The sequence below is a fragment of the Chroicocephalus ridibundus genome, chromosome 2 (assembly GCF_963924245.1).
Source record: "Chroicocephalus ridibundus chromosome 2, bChrRid1.1, whole genome shotgun sequence".
In the NCBI taxonomy this organism is placed as follows: domain Eukaryota; kingdom Metazoa; phylum Chordata; class Aves; order Charadriiformes; family Laridae; genus Chroicocephalus; species Chroicocephalus ridibundus.
Genome location: NC_086285.1, coordinates 153606351 through 153621372, shown reverse-complemented (window position 1 = coordinate 153621372; position 15022 = coordinate 153606351). Strand labels below are relative to the sequence as shown.

Here is a 15022-nt window from a genome sequence, read left to right as displayed (position 1 = left end):
TTATTCTTCCAGTCATACCATATTCATATTTACTTTAATGATTCATAAACATCCCAGGTTCCAGAAGCTTCTAATTAACTCATCTATTTAGTGTCGTTAACAGATGCTCAGGGAGTGATTTATTGTGCAATACCGGATCACACCAACGTATTAATCCAGCCAATGGAACTGGCAGGCAGTCTGGGTAAATATCTTCTGCTGCTGGTAGATGAGACTCTGTCCCAAATTCAGTATTAATGCCCTACAGACTGCGGCTGAAGCATTATTGTTTGCTTCTTCTATTACTCTATAGACGTAGCATACGTTGTGCTGTACAACATGGGTTATTTCCCCTTTAGAAAAAAAAGATTTAGTGAGGTACTGCATAGGATTCGGGGTATACATTTATCCTGTCTGAGAAAGGAGGAAATCAATAGCCCCAAAGAAGTTCTCGCTCAAGCTCCTTTTAATTTACCTCTGGCTTTATGTAGTTTCAAAACCAAAACAAGCCACAAACAGCAAAACGATCCTAAACTTTATTAGAAAAAATCACTTTGGGAACCCCATCTATACTAGAGATGTGGCCAGATCTCCAGAGGATTTATTGATAAATAGGGGAGTGGGACTGGCCACCACGGCTTTGGGCAGAACGTGGAGTTGAACACCTACAGCAGCAGAGTCAGCTCTGCAGGTATTTCCACTGCGGCGTTTTAACCAATGTCTAGTGATGCTCCCAGTGCTGGATTAGAGGGACCCCAACATGGTTTCTAGCCTGGACCAGCCAAACCTCCACCAGACCCTGGCACGCAGCAGCAGTGCGGCCAGGGAGCACCCGCAGAGGGCCGTGGGCAGGCAGCCGCGCCGGTGGGCACGGACAGAGACCAGCCTGGAGAGCTAGCCCCTGCCAGCGGGGACGGGTGTCACAGGCTGCTGCCATCGCTCCCCATTCACTGGGGCTGGGCGTCACAGGGGGCTCCTACCGCTCCCCACTCACCTCTATAAACACAGCCCGGCAGCTTTGGACTGGCGGAATTATTTTACTTAGAAACTAGGGTGGGTTTTCTTTTCAAATTTCAAACTGGTGTTGCCTGGGCAGGAGCTCTCTTCCGAACGTGAAAGGTGAGTTACTTACCTGGCTGAAGAAGAGCTGCTGCTACCCCACAGACAAATCTTATGGCTTTTCCATGAAGAGCTCACTCCCTTTTCCTTCCAGTTCTGCCCAACGGCAACACCATGACTCAGTTTGTGTTAACAAAATGCTAAGGAAACACAGATAAATATTGTTTTCAGTTCCTCAAGGTGGGAGCCATTAGAGGACTGTTAGAATAATCTTTTTTTTTTTGCAGTAATTATGTTTTTGTCTGTCTATAGTCTTCAAAAAAAGGTATGTTTGAGCTCTGTTTCAATGCACTGAAAGGGACTATTGTAAATAATTAGTGCGTCTTTTCTGCTCGATTTTTAAAAATGGTATTTTTAGTAAAGTTACTGGGTTTTAATATACTTTTGACTCAGAATGAGATTTTGAAGATGAACCATCTCTGCTGCCTGCCCCAAGCTCTACTTACAGCAGTGCTTTCTGTGGGCGGGCTGGGGGAGGGGGAAGAAATACAAGCAATATTTAAGGGGGGATGGGAGGCAAAACCACATTAACATGGCACCGTACCCAAATAAGTGAAGGAAAAGGGAATATGACAGCTTGAGAAAGGTGATATACATTAAACAAATATGCTGCATTAAGGGATTTTGAGGAGTTATTAAATTTCTCGTCAGGACTCACTATTAGCAATCAATGTAGGAATGACACCACGATGAGTGTGACTGTTTTTAATTAAAGCTTTCATCTCGAGTATAGCACCTTTGCATGCTGCTTCCATCTCTTGTGGTGAGAGGTTGTTCTGTTACAGAATGTGGAATTGATCTAAAAGAGCATAAGTATCTCATTTATCTGTATTGTTTGAGTACAAAAGTTAACTCTTCGCATTGCAAAGTGCCCGGATGCCCTCAAGAAGTCCCTTACAGCATAAATTACTCTGTAAACTCCATGTGAGCTGATATGTCTGTTGTTCATTTACTACACAATAGAATAAATTATTAGGACAATAACCTGCAAATGTTGAGATGCAATAATAAGCAGTACTACCTTATAAAAATAAGTTTTAATATTAACAACTCGATTTCACATGAGTGCATATTAATCTTTCTTTTTGCAAGTCCAAACAGTGTTCAAGTCCTGCACTGTTTACAAAGATGGGTTTATTCTTCTTCACTCTTCTGCACTGACTGCACGGCTTCTCCTTTAACCCTATTTCGCTTTCTTTTTCTTCTTTTCTTCTTTTCAGCAGAAGGCTCCTGACCCTCCTGTGTTTTCTTTTTTTTCTTCTTCAGACAGCTGAGAGGATTGGGGCCACCTGCCCTTTTACGTTTTCTTCTCTTTTCACCTTCTTGCTTTGCTAGTCCTTCTCTTTCTTTAAGCTGCACGATGCTTTGTTTTTGGTGCTCTGGAACAAGCTCATTCATCTGCAACTTTTGAACAAATGCCAAAGATTTAGGAGAAGGTTTGTCTAGCACCATAGTGTTCTGAATAATAAAGAGGAGAGGAACGCCAGCCTTCTTTTTCACTTTGTTTGCTAAATCCTGGTCCTGTAAAATTAAATACTTTAGTCAATATTTTGGGATTAAATGATATTTGCAATTCAAATGAACCTACTTTTAATACAAAACTATGAAGATAAATTGCATTATGAAAAAGATAAGAAACTTAATCTAGCAGATATACGTGGCAGTGCCTTTCAGAGCAATTTAAATTTCAATTTCTCTCCTTCTGATTAGCTGTACTTCTGATGGAAAATTTATTAACATTTCCTTTTTTCATGCATGTGTAAGCATACATTCCTTTTTTGAGGAAAAATTACCAGTTCATTGGTATGCAGTCCACCACTTCACAAGAAGTAACATAATTTCTTCTATAACAAGCCATTTTAAACCCCTTATATCTTACGTAAGTATATAGAATTGTACTGTAAACCATTTCATATATATTGTATATTATTTATATAGAGTCCCAATAACAGACCTAAGAAAAAACCCGCCTTTCTTAGTTGTGCACAAGTTCCACCTTTATTATTTATTTAAAGCTTCCAAACTTTCTTAAAATTGAAGTTATATGGTTGTTCAACACTTAATTTCACTTTTGAGACTACTGTGCAAAAGAGTTCGGGGCAGGGGTGCACACACAAGCAATAAGCAAATTAACATTCATCGGTTGTTTTCTTACACATCAACAGGTAGTCAGAAGTCATCAGAAAGTCACACTTTCTGCTAAACTAAGCAATATCCTTCTAGGGTAAAAAAATCTAGTTGTTCAAGTAAGAAAAGATTCCCTACTTCATAATTAGCAAATACATTTAAGAGCTAGTAAGGCTTTACAAGATTAATTCCAATAAGCTATTTAAAAATATCATAATCGAGGTTTCTGTAGGTTTCCTTATCCTTAGGTATCAAAGGATCACTTCAAATGAAATGGAGTTATGTTTCCCACAAGCATTTACCTGTGTAGCGATAAAGAAGTGATGAGGGTTGCCTTCTTCGATCATGGAAAGCAAACAGACCGAACCACTCACAGGATCCTTGTGGTGAGAACAATTTCGAACCTCAAATCTTTGGGCAATTAATTTTGCTCCATACAGTGCTTTCCCCAGTGATTCCAGTTCTTTTAGAACACATCTGAAAAACAAAACCAACAGTGATTTCTAAATGTGAAAATAACTACACATTTTTTACAACAGCAAAACGTTGACGTGAGTTAATTAGGAACGAGTGATGCCCTGTTGTTCAGGGTCTATGATTTCTAAGTGGCAGCCAGTAACCTGAAAGCAGTAGCCCATCTGAAGACAACAGCAAGATTTCCTCGGTTCCAAACAAGATTAACCAGTAACAATATTAAGTTATATTAAAAATATTTCCTATCAGTGACAATGCTAAGTCCTTACATTTATGTTCGGCTATCACCTAGCAAATGAACTACTACTTAACAAATAAAATTACTTGAATTAGCACAAACTGATTAATGACTGCCTGCAAGTTAAACTCTGTATTAGCGTCCATCACCTTGCTTCAAACTTGTTATTAGATTCCAACTCACTCAAGCAAAAGAAGAAAAAACACTGTCCATATGATTAAAAATCTCGAAGTTCCAAATCTGCAATGTTCCAACTAGACAAAATGCAAACGTAAAATCCTCCTCTTAGAGCAGCACTCAGAGCAGACGTTCACACACGACAGTGTAGCAGTCTATGAGGATACTAGCTTGGACGCTCAGGAATGAACAGGAGATGAAACCTAACTTACTCCGGCCACTGAGTCTTCCTATTAAACGTGGACAGTGGCAGGAACATATGGCCTTGAAACGCAGCTTCAAGGATATGGTAGCAACTATTTTTCTTTCCAGAGAAGAAAGTTTAGCCTTTGAGGCCAGTCTTTGTGGAGACCTGAGACTGTTCTTTCTGCAAAGACCCTCGCAGTGAGCCAGCTCATTTCCTCAGGGAAGCTCTGGTCATGCCACTGAGGTGCTGCCTCACCAACTTAGCATTCTGACAGCAGAGAAAACGAGTCCATTCAGCCAGCCTAAGTGAAAACAGTTCAAAAAGACCACCAGATATTGCTGAAAGAAGTAAGCAAGAAGTGACATTTAGACATGACTGGAATACATTTTGAATCAAAGTGATTCCCAAACCTTCCACAGCTAAGGTCATGACTCGATACTTTCTACTGTTTAGGAGTACGGGCCATTCTGTATGCTTTGCAAGATGGCTCACTGTTTAACTTCTGTATCCTAGGGCACGCGTCTTACTGATATTTTCAGTGCTTGCCTCCATGATGGGCAGTTAGCTATTCTGTCATTGCAGAAATCCAAGTGAGGGAGAGGGAGGTGATTCTGCCCCTCCACTCTCGTGAGACCCCACCTGGAGTACTGCGTCCAGCTCTGGGGCCCCCAACACAGGAAGGACATGGACCTGTTGGAGCAAGTCCAGAGGAGGGCCACAAAAATGATCGGAGGGCTGGAGCACTCTCCTATGAAGACAGGCTGAGAGAGTTGGGGTTGTTTAGCCTGGAGAAGAGAAGGCTCCAGGTAGACCTTATAGTGGCTGTTCAGTACCTAAAGGGGGCCTACAGGAAAGACGATGAGGGATTCTTTATCAGGGAGTGTAGTGACAGGATGAGGGGTAATGGTTTTAAACTGAGAGGAGATTTAGATTAGATATTAGGAAGAAATTCTTTACTGTGAGGGTGGTGAGACACTGGAACAGGTTGCCCAGGGAGGTTGTGGATGCCCCATCCCTGGAGGTGCTCAAGGCCAGGCTGGATGGGGCTTTGAGCAGCCTGGTCTAGTGGGAGGTGTCCCTGGCCACGGCAGGGGGGTTGGAACGAGATGATCTCTTGAGGTCCCTTCCAACCCGAACCATTCTATGATTCCATGCTTCTGTGATCCCTGCTCTCCCTTGAGAACAGCTATTTTGGAAACAACCCCTTGCTAGCAGCTTGAAACGCCAGACAAGCAGCAACTCCCCCCCTGCCCAGGAGACCCGACCATGCCTCTGCCCTCGCTCCGCGGGGGAGCGGCCCACCCTGACCCCGACCCGCCCCCCACCGGGGCCACCCCTCGCCCCGCCTCAGCCCTCAGCTACCGCCACCGTCCGCACGGCAGCCGGTGTCTGACAGACGCTCCTGCCTTTCCACAAGCCAACTACAGCCCACAGACACACACCCCCACCGCCGGCCCGGGCTGAGGGGAGATGGCGGGACGGACGGCCGCCATCACACGCCACCGGCTCCCCCGCGCATGCGCACGGCGCCCCGCGACCTCCAGCCCCGCCGTGGTCTCCGTCCCCCGTCCCCGGGCCTGCCCGGCGGCCCACCCTCCCGGCCTTACCGGGTGGTGCAGAGCTGGGTGGCGCCGCCCAGGTAACCGGGCAGCTGCTCCCGGATCTGGATCTTGTTGCGGAGCGCGGCCTGGCAGAAGGTGCCGTCCAGCAGCACCTGGAAGGGCTCTCGGATGTGGAAGTTGTGCTTGTAGAAGCCCATGTTCTTCTTGGCGTGCTTCTGCCGCTTCAGCTTCATGGCGGCTCCCCCGGAAGCTGCGCCGGGCCCGGCCGCCGCGGCAGAGCGGGGCGGGGCGAGGCCTGGGCGGCCTCCCGCCCTTCCCGGGGCCTGAGGGAGCCGGGGCCGGGGCGGGCTCGGCCGGTGGCCGGGCGGGGGTCTCCCCTCCGCCGCCGGTGCGTGCGGTGGGTGCGGGAGCGGCCCGCGGTCCTGCCCGCCGTGCGAGGGGCTGCAGGGCGGCCCGGCCACCGTCAGGGCTCGGCACCGGTCACCTGAGGACTGGGCGGGGGTCGGTCTGTTCTCCCAGGTAACAGGCGACAGGACAAGGGGAAACGGCCTCAGCTTGCGCCAGGGGAGGTTCAGGATGGATATTAGGGAAAATTTCTTTACTGAAAGGGTTGTCAAGCACTGGAACAGGCTGCCCAGGGAAGTGGTGGAATCGCCATCCCTGGAGGTTTTTAAAAGACATGTAGATGTGGCACTTGGGGACAGGGTTTAGTGGTGGACTTGGCAGTGTCAGATTAATGGTTGGACTTGATGATTTTAAAGGTCTTTTTCCAACCAAAACTATTCTATGATTACCCTGTGTTTTGCAGTGCCGCGCTAGCTCTTGCCATTTGCTAAGGTCAGAAAGACACTCAATTTTCTTTTTTCTAATTCACTATAATGATTAAATTACAATTACCATCCCAGAGACTGTAGTTTAATCACGCATCAGCGTACTTTCCTTAGGAAGGGCTTATTCAGTGCCTGCTTATATTGTTTGCCTGTGTTGGCTACATCAGTGTAACCTCTATGTGCACAAAATTGAAGTTGAAAAGCATATATTCTACATTTTAATACTACTACTTTTTTTTTCCATGACAAATAGAAAATTTAATTTTGCTGAAGCCTGGGGAAATGGCTGTCATTCAGAAGGCTAAATTGCACACACTCTTCCCTGTCCAACGGGAAACATGAGCATACCAGGCATCTGGCAGTTAAGAAACTGAACCTAATGCCTGCATTTTAGGCAGGCAAGGGGATGTGACATTTTAATACCATCAAAATGATAATTAGAGACATCTGTCTTGCTGTGCAGGTACAGTGACACACATCGTTCTGCCAGGAACAATTGTATTGCAGGTGAAATTCACAGCTACCTGCCAGTTAGCTCATTGTAATCAGTCATACAGCTCTAAGGTGATTTAAGCAAATACCCACCTGTCATATCGGTCTTTTTGATACCAAATAGACATGGGAAACATCTGCTTCCAAGCAGGTTAGATAGTGTTAAGAGAAACTGAATAATAATGCATTTAATTACTGTCCTAGAAATTGAAATGTTTAAATGGGAAGATGTTTTAAAGTGCTACAGGATAAACTGGGGGAAGAATGTGGGAAGAACAGGTGATTGAGAGTATTTTCCATGAGATATGACTGTGCTGTTGACAGTATTTTTCCGTGTCATGTTAAAAGGGTGTTAGTTTTGTGTCTATTTCAGAGCCGAGGGCTGTAAGACACCTCAGCCTGTGCCTGTCTCAGATCCTGCCCAAGGCCTTCACTGGGACAGCATCACAAAGCTGTAAAGATAAATGATTCCCCGTTTCAGAGCCCTGCTAATGGCCTTTGCTGAAACACTTCAACATGTGCCTGTTTCAGAGCCCTGCAAAGGACTTTCACCGAGACAATTAGCAAGGGTGACAAGATAAAAAGATTTATTGAAGCCACAGGTAGAACAGATTTGGGATTGCCGTTGGTAAATGCAATAGTGCTAATAGTTAGCTGCAATAGTGCTAATTTACTACAATAATGCTAGGAAAATAAATGAATAAATGAACAAGTGAACAACTGAGTAAATGAACGAATGAATAAATGAGTAAATGAATAAATGCTATCCCGGGAGTTCTTTCACCAAGAGGGGAAGGTGCGATGCTTACCAAGAAGGTGTCCCTGTCTTGGTAGAGGAGCACAGACTGTCCCTTCTAGGTCTCAAGTTTCTTCTTCCTCGGAGAGATCTCTCGGTGATGGTGCGTAGGCGTCTAGGTGTGTAGGTGTGAGTATGTAGATCCAGGTACCCTCTGCATTGCCCCTTATATCCTAACCTTATCCGATCCCTTCCCTGGGGTGACGTTTTAGCATGATTTGGGTGGAGAGTCAGGTGCTATAGTCATGTATGTTTAGCATGTTTCTCTTTTTGCGCATTATCATACTTAGGGGCGTCAACTTTAATATTCATTTTGCAGATAATTAAGCCAAAGGTCTCACTCCAGGCAGTGTGGCCTTCAAGATTCCGTGCTGAAGCCGTTTATCTGCTTCTTCCTTGGCTCCTGCGACTTTGAGCCAAAACAGGGCCATGCTGCTGTGGAAGGATTCCCTCCTTTGGCTGTTTTTCACACCTGGCTGTTGGCTCTCCCCCCTGCAAGGTTCTCACAGGAGACCAGGGCTCATCAGTGTTGTTAACCTCTTATCTACTAAAGTCCCACATTATCCACCCTGTGACTATGGTCACCCAAGTTGAGATTGAAATCATGCTCATAGAAAATCAATCTTGGAGGTATCTCTTACGTGTGAATCCCCTTCCTCCTCACCTGACACTACATGCAGTTAGTGAATGAACACTTGGCTTACCATGGATTTGACATGAGCTAACAACACGCAGAGCACAGTAAACATGATATCTACTACTAATACAGATTGCAATAGAGAAGCAAGCCATGCTGGTAGTGAGAATCCTAATCCATGCAGAAATTTGTTTAACCATCCAACCTCCATGCTTTCTCTAAGGTCCCTACTTGCTTTTGCCACATGCTTCATGTGCTCTAATTGTTCATTAAGGTCTTGTGTTACATTTGGTATATGGATACAGCAAGTGTTTTTGGCTAAACTCAAATAACCACACACCATTTTCATGTAACAATGACAAATGTGATCTCAGTCTGTTCTGTAATGGCATTTTTGATGTCACCTGTGGTTGCATGTTCAGTTCTTTCAACCTGACACGAGTTGCCTTACCCAATGCCTCAGTCTGTCTGGTGAGGTTATACAGCATCGTTTGATTCTGAAATGCCATTAATTGAGGCATGAAAATCGATTCCAGGGTCCATCTGACCACAGTTCCTGTTGTTGGGTGTTGCCAGGGGTCTTCTGGTTCCCTTTTGATCCATTCCCATAGGGTCAGAGGCTGTTTTCTCCAGAGGGGGCAAAGTGTTAGCAGTCCCATCGTGTGTTGGCGTTGCTGGGTCCCCACAAGTAAATCCGTAGTCCACGTTCCATAACTGCTAACCCACACAGCATGTCCCATAGATGGTATACTGAGTTCTGAACAAATGATATCAGAGTGGATATCATTGATAGCCAAATGAAACCAAGTGTCATTGGCTGAGGTGGTATAGTTATGACAAACACAGCCTAGTCGGAGAGCTTGAGCTATCGAGCTCAATCTCTGAATGTCAGTGTTTCGGCTGCTACAATTATAAACGCTAGTACACTTCCAATTGTAACGTTTTGGACTATCTGAGTGGGAGATATTAAAGTTTGCATATTGGATATTGACCTGTATGGGGTCGTACAGGAATCCAATAGTCCCGTCCCAATCAATGCACCAGTCAGTAGTTTGCATATAATGCCAGTCACCACGTGGAGCACCCCACACCCTGGGTATAGGTGCTCCCCAGGGTACGTTGGTACATTGTTCCCCAGGAGAACAATAGATCGTCTTGACTGTTTCACCACCAGCTTTAAGTTTTATCAGTGGCTTAGTGATGCTACAATTGCCTATGCTTCCATTCCCTTAGGAGTCCACTGTAGGACATATTTCCTTCCCTCAGTGTGCCATGTTAGATCAGTACGGTTTTGTGTTTTCCACATAGGCTCCCACGTGTGGTTCAGAGCCGTGGTCAGTATTCCCCAGGGAACTGGTGCAGTGGCAGACTGGGGAAGGGGTAGGCACGCTGTGATTTGACTAACATTATGCATATGCCCAAAAGCTGGAATTAATTGTAACATGAGATTTGTAGGTTCCGGTTTTCCGAATGCAGTGCCTATGAATATGATTATAATGATCTGTGTAGCTGTACCCATGTTAAAATTTAGGTTTCCAAATAACAATCAGTAATACAAACAGAACATGATACATACAGTTAAGTCTGTAACACACTCCAAATCAAGATAATGTTCCAAATCACCCTAGGTACAATAACCTGTAATCCTGACTTGGTCAATTTACAGTATGTTTATCAAGGAGCATATCACATCAAGGTGTCTATACTTTGATTTCTTATTCTTGATGATCCGATGTCGTCTTTTCAGTTTCTGGCATTCGAAATACCTGTAAACACAGAAAAAGGTGCTTGGTTGTCATCACACTGGCAGATGTAAGGTTAAAAGGTGGGTATTATCCACCTAGTGCCGATTCAATGGAGTTTACCAGAACTGTCTCTCACTTCCCAAGCATACCAATTCTTTGGGGTTGTTAGTACCATTGCCACCATTCCCGTCTGAGGTATATTAACCACTACGGGTTGGCCTGTATAAAATCCAGCAGGATATTCTCCTGGTTTAGTGTGTACTGTGATAGGCATTATTTCATTGATATCTTCTAAATAAGCGTACCATTTACGAACTGCAGGTTTCTGGGCAATGCCGGCAGGCGATGCCGTACCCTTATGCACTATATCCAGGAGATGAAAAGGCCCACGGATCCACGGATAATCACATTCTGTCCTTTCCTTGTTATTTCCATTTCACAGCTCACACTAGAGACAGCAAGCCTTTTTCAAGATCCCAGTATCTTGTTTCGGTGTCACTGAAGGATTGAGAGCTAAACTCCAGTGGCCTTTTGGGTCCTCCTGGTCCTCTTTGACAGGTACTACAAAGGGTGCCGTGCTCACTGCATCCCCACTCTGCGTGGATGGGCTCGGACCGGTGTACTGGGCCAAGCTGTTGAAATAGCCGCAGTTCTCTGATTAAGAATTCTAACGCGTTCTCATGCTGTTCAGTCCTTTCCCATGGTTTTCCTTTTTTAAGCAAATTATACAAAGGACGAGCAGTAACAGAAAAGCCAGGAATGTCTTAATGCCAGTAGCCTAGAGTTCCTAACAGTTGCTGTATCTCCTTTTTGCTAGATGGTTTCTGTCCATATTCTGGTTTTCCCAGAGTATCTGAAGGAATGGAAGGAGCTCCTTTTATCCACCAGACTCCTAGAAACTTAACCTCCTGTGCCAGTCCCCGGCACTTAGATGGAGGAATGTCTATTCCTAAGGTTATTAATTTTTCTTGCACACCTTCCAAAGTGCGCTTGACTTCCTCTGAATTGTCTCCCCATTGATATATCATCGATATATTGATATTGATATATTGATAGATGATGACACCCGGTGGGCTAGAAACATCTAAAATCTTTGCCAAGGCGTTGTGGGCGATGGTGGGGAAATGTTTATATCCCCGGAGCAGTCAGTTAAAGGTGTACTGTATCCCTTTCCAAGTGAAGGCAAATTTGGTCTTGTCATGTTTCCAAAGTGGAATCATAAAAAACATATCTTTTAGATCCAGGGTTGCCATCCATGTGTGAGACGCCTCCTGAATTTGTGTTACTAATTCTGCAATATTTGGTACAGCGGCAGTATTGGTGCAGTATTGGCATTCAGTCACCTGTAATCAATCTTAGGTTGCCACTGTCCATTCGGCTTTTTCATTGTCCAGACAGGAGAATTATACGGGGAGTGAGCGCGAATGATAGTATCTCTTTTTTCCAAATCTGTTACTACCCCGTCAATGCCCAAATGCGTGGCTGCTGGCAAGGGGTACTGCTCACATTGGTAGTTTTTGATGGAGGCAAGGGTATACACATTTCCAATAAATGTATACCTTTAGGCTCACCCTCCCCTGCATTAATCATCCAGCAAAACTCCAAACTAACCCCTCAGGGAGTTTCCACATTCTGCCATACAATAGATCAAATCCTAATATATTGGTGTTAGCAGCACTTCAGCACGGGTTAATTTAGTCTCCCCCAGGAGCCACAGGGTGATTTTCACTGTGGGGCACTCATTTATAACTCCATCAATTCCTGTAAATTTGACTTTACAGCGGCTGGGCTTCACATTTAAGCTTTCTGCAGTCTCCTTGGAAATTACTGATATTTGAGCACCCATATCAATGAGGAAATTTATAAAAATTCTCCTTGGTCCTACTGGTGTAGCAATGACAGGTTTGTGATGTGTATCAGAGAGCCACTGTGTAGCCAGCACCCACCGGGCAGGATGGCTCACTGTCCTCCCGGCGATGTATGTTTTTTGGCAGGGTGTCTGTTAAATCAATTAAGTCCTGCTGTTGCAGAGCCGAGGGAACAGGTCTGGCAGGAGGCTGCCCCCCCGTGAACGGATCAATTCTTTGGCTCAGCAATAGTGGCTAAAAACACTCCAGGGCCCCAGCAGCCTCCTGCCTCTTCCTCACTTAACAGAACTCGGTTTCCCCCCACCATAAGGGAAACTCGCCACACGTACTCTGTCTCGGACTCCTCCAGACGCCTGGAATATTTTTCCTGCAGCTTTGCCAATTCAGCAGGAGACCACGGAATAGTTCGCACAGTAGTACAGACCTCATTATCTCCCTCATTTGTGGTTTTGGTCTTGATTACCGGCCGTGTGGGTGTGGGTTCTGGGGTAAAATCATAGCCAGTATCTCCCCCCAGTTCATCAGTGTCATCACCGCACCAGATGTCCCCATCCCCTATTTCAGGATCGGCACAATGTATTAATTTGCAGATTTGTTTAGCTAAGACCGAAGATGGTATCTGATTTATTATGTTTTATTAATTTTCTTGTAATTGCCTGTCTCGCCTTTCAGCCGAGGCCAACAGCACTTTAAGTTCTCCAACTTCACTTTTTAGGTTTTGATTTTCAGTCACGAGGGCATCTACTTGTGTTCCAAATTTCTCTCAGTTCTCCACTGATAATTTCAACACTTCATTTTCTGATTTCAAAACAGCATATTCTACATCCACAATTTTTTGGGGACGAGGGGACTCTCTGGTTTCCTTTAGCGTGCACGACAAGCAAGCCCCCAGTATTGCACAGACAATACCTTTGCCTTTACCTATTCTAACTTTTTGATCACTTCTACATAGCTCAGTCCGCTCCACCACTTTATCCTCCTTTTTCCAGAATTTTTGGGCCCGTTCTATTCCTGCTTGGGAAGGCGCACACTTACATTTTTGCAGCAGTTTATCCACGGCAATCCTGCCGACTATGCTAATTCACTGTCGCGTTAAAAGGGTGTTAGTTTTGTGTCTATTTCAGAGCCGAGGGCTGTAAGACACCTCAGCCTGTGCCTGTCTCAGATCCTGCCCAAGGCCTTCACTGGGACAGCATCACAAAGCTGTAAAGATAAATGATTCCCCGTTTCAGAGCCCTGCTAATGGCCTTTGCTGAAACACTTCAACATGTGCCTGTTTCAGAGCCCTGCAAAGGACTTTCACCGAGACAATTAGCAAGGGTGACAAGATAAAAAGATTCATTGAAGTGACAGGTAGAACAGATTTGGGATTGCCGTTGGTAAATGCAATAGTGCTAATAGTTAGCTGCAATAGTGCTAATTTACTACAATAATGCTAGGAAAATAAATGAATAAATGAACAAGTGAACAACTGAGTAAATGAACGAATGAATAAATGAGTAAATGAATAAATGCTATCCCGGGAGTTCTTTCACCAAGAGGGGAAGGTGCGATGCTTACCAAGAAGGTGTCCCTGTCTTGGTAGAGGAAGAGGAGCACAGACTGTCCCTTCTAGGTCTCAAGTTTCTTCTTCCTCGGAGAGATCTCTCGGTGATGGTGTGTAGGTGTCTAGGTGTGTTGGTGTGAGTATGTAGATCCAGGTACCCTCTGCATTGCCCCTTATATCCTAACCTTATCTGATCCCTTCCCTGGGGTGATGTTTTAGCATGATTTGGGTGGAGAGTCAGGTGCTATAGTCATGTATGTTTAGCATGTTTCTCTTTTTGCTCATTATCATACTTAGGGGCGTCAACTTTAATATTCATTTTGCGGATGATTAAGCCAAAGGTCTCACTCCAGGCAGCGTGGCCTTCAAGATTCCGTGCTGAAGCCGTTTATCTGCTTCTTCCTTGGCTCCTGCGACTTTGAGCCAAAACAGGGCCATGCTGCTGTGGAAGGATTCCCTCCTTCAGCTGTTTTTCACACCCGGCTGTTGGCTCTCCCCCCTGCAAGGTTCTCACAGGAGATAAGCGCTAATCAGCGTTGTTAACCTTTTATCTACTGAATTCCCACATTCTGTCATTAAATCCACCTTTCCAGCTGTCTTCAGGGCACAGTTGCGCGTGCTCATGGGCATCATGGACATACAAGGATACACCTCTTATTCTATGAGCTAAGTGATAAATTTAATTAATTGGTCTTTGTTAAACTTCAGTCCTGTGGCCAACGTATTCCCTTACTGGTGTGGTGTCTCAGTTCCTCTATCTAACTTTGTGGTTTCATTATTTAAAAAAACAGACAATAACACTCAGCAAGACTCCAAAGAAAAACCTTATTAGATGATTTTTTTTCTTTTTCTTCTTTTTTCCAAATTAACTGCCCAAAGACAGGCAGTTATTCCTTATTAAGAACACTTTGCCAGCACATCTTGCAGTGGAACTGTCAGCTAGAACGTGGAATCTGCAATGGTAACAGCTGCTGTTGCAGAATGGACATACAAAGGAGAAATAAGTAAATGAGAGCTTGAACTAGTCATCACTTTGAACTAAATATAACGTAAGATATAATCCAGAGTAGGGTGTTAAATACCATTGTGATGAGATAGTCCTTCACTGTTCATTTGGGAAATAGTACCATCACAGACAGGTTGTAATGCCGTTGGTATGGTAAAACACGTTCAGAAGGCTGGCTAGCAGGCAAAACTACCGCACAGATTTCTGCTCCTTCACTGTGCAGAAGCTAGCATTAATTC

At 44.7% G+C, this 15022-nt stretch overlaps 1 protein-coding gene across 1 annotated transcript; it reads right to left on the bottom strand.

Moving 5' to 3' along the window:
* Positions 1-1337: 1337 nt before the first annotated feature.
* Positions 1338-6137, bottom strand: UTP23 (UTP23 small subunit processome component). Its single transcript, XM_063324046.1, has 3 exons — positions 5909-6137; positions 3528-3702; positions 1338-2619 (listed from the first exon to the last, which is right to left on the bottom strand). The coding sequence occupies exons 1-3, from the start codon at positions 6094-6096 to the stop codon at positions 2233-2235; spliced, it is 750 nt and encodes a 249-aa protein (XP_063180116.1). The 5' UTR covers positions 6097-6137; the 3' UTR covers positions 1338-2232.
* Between the last annotated feature and the right edge of the window lie 8885 nt (positions 6138-15022).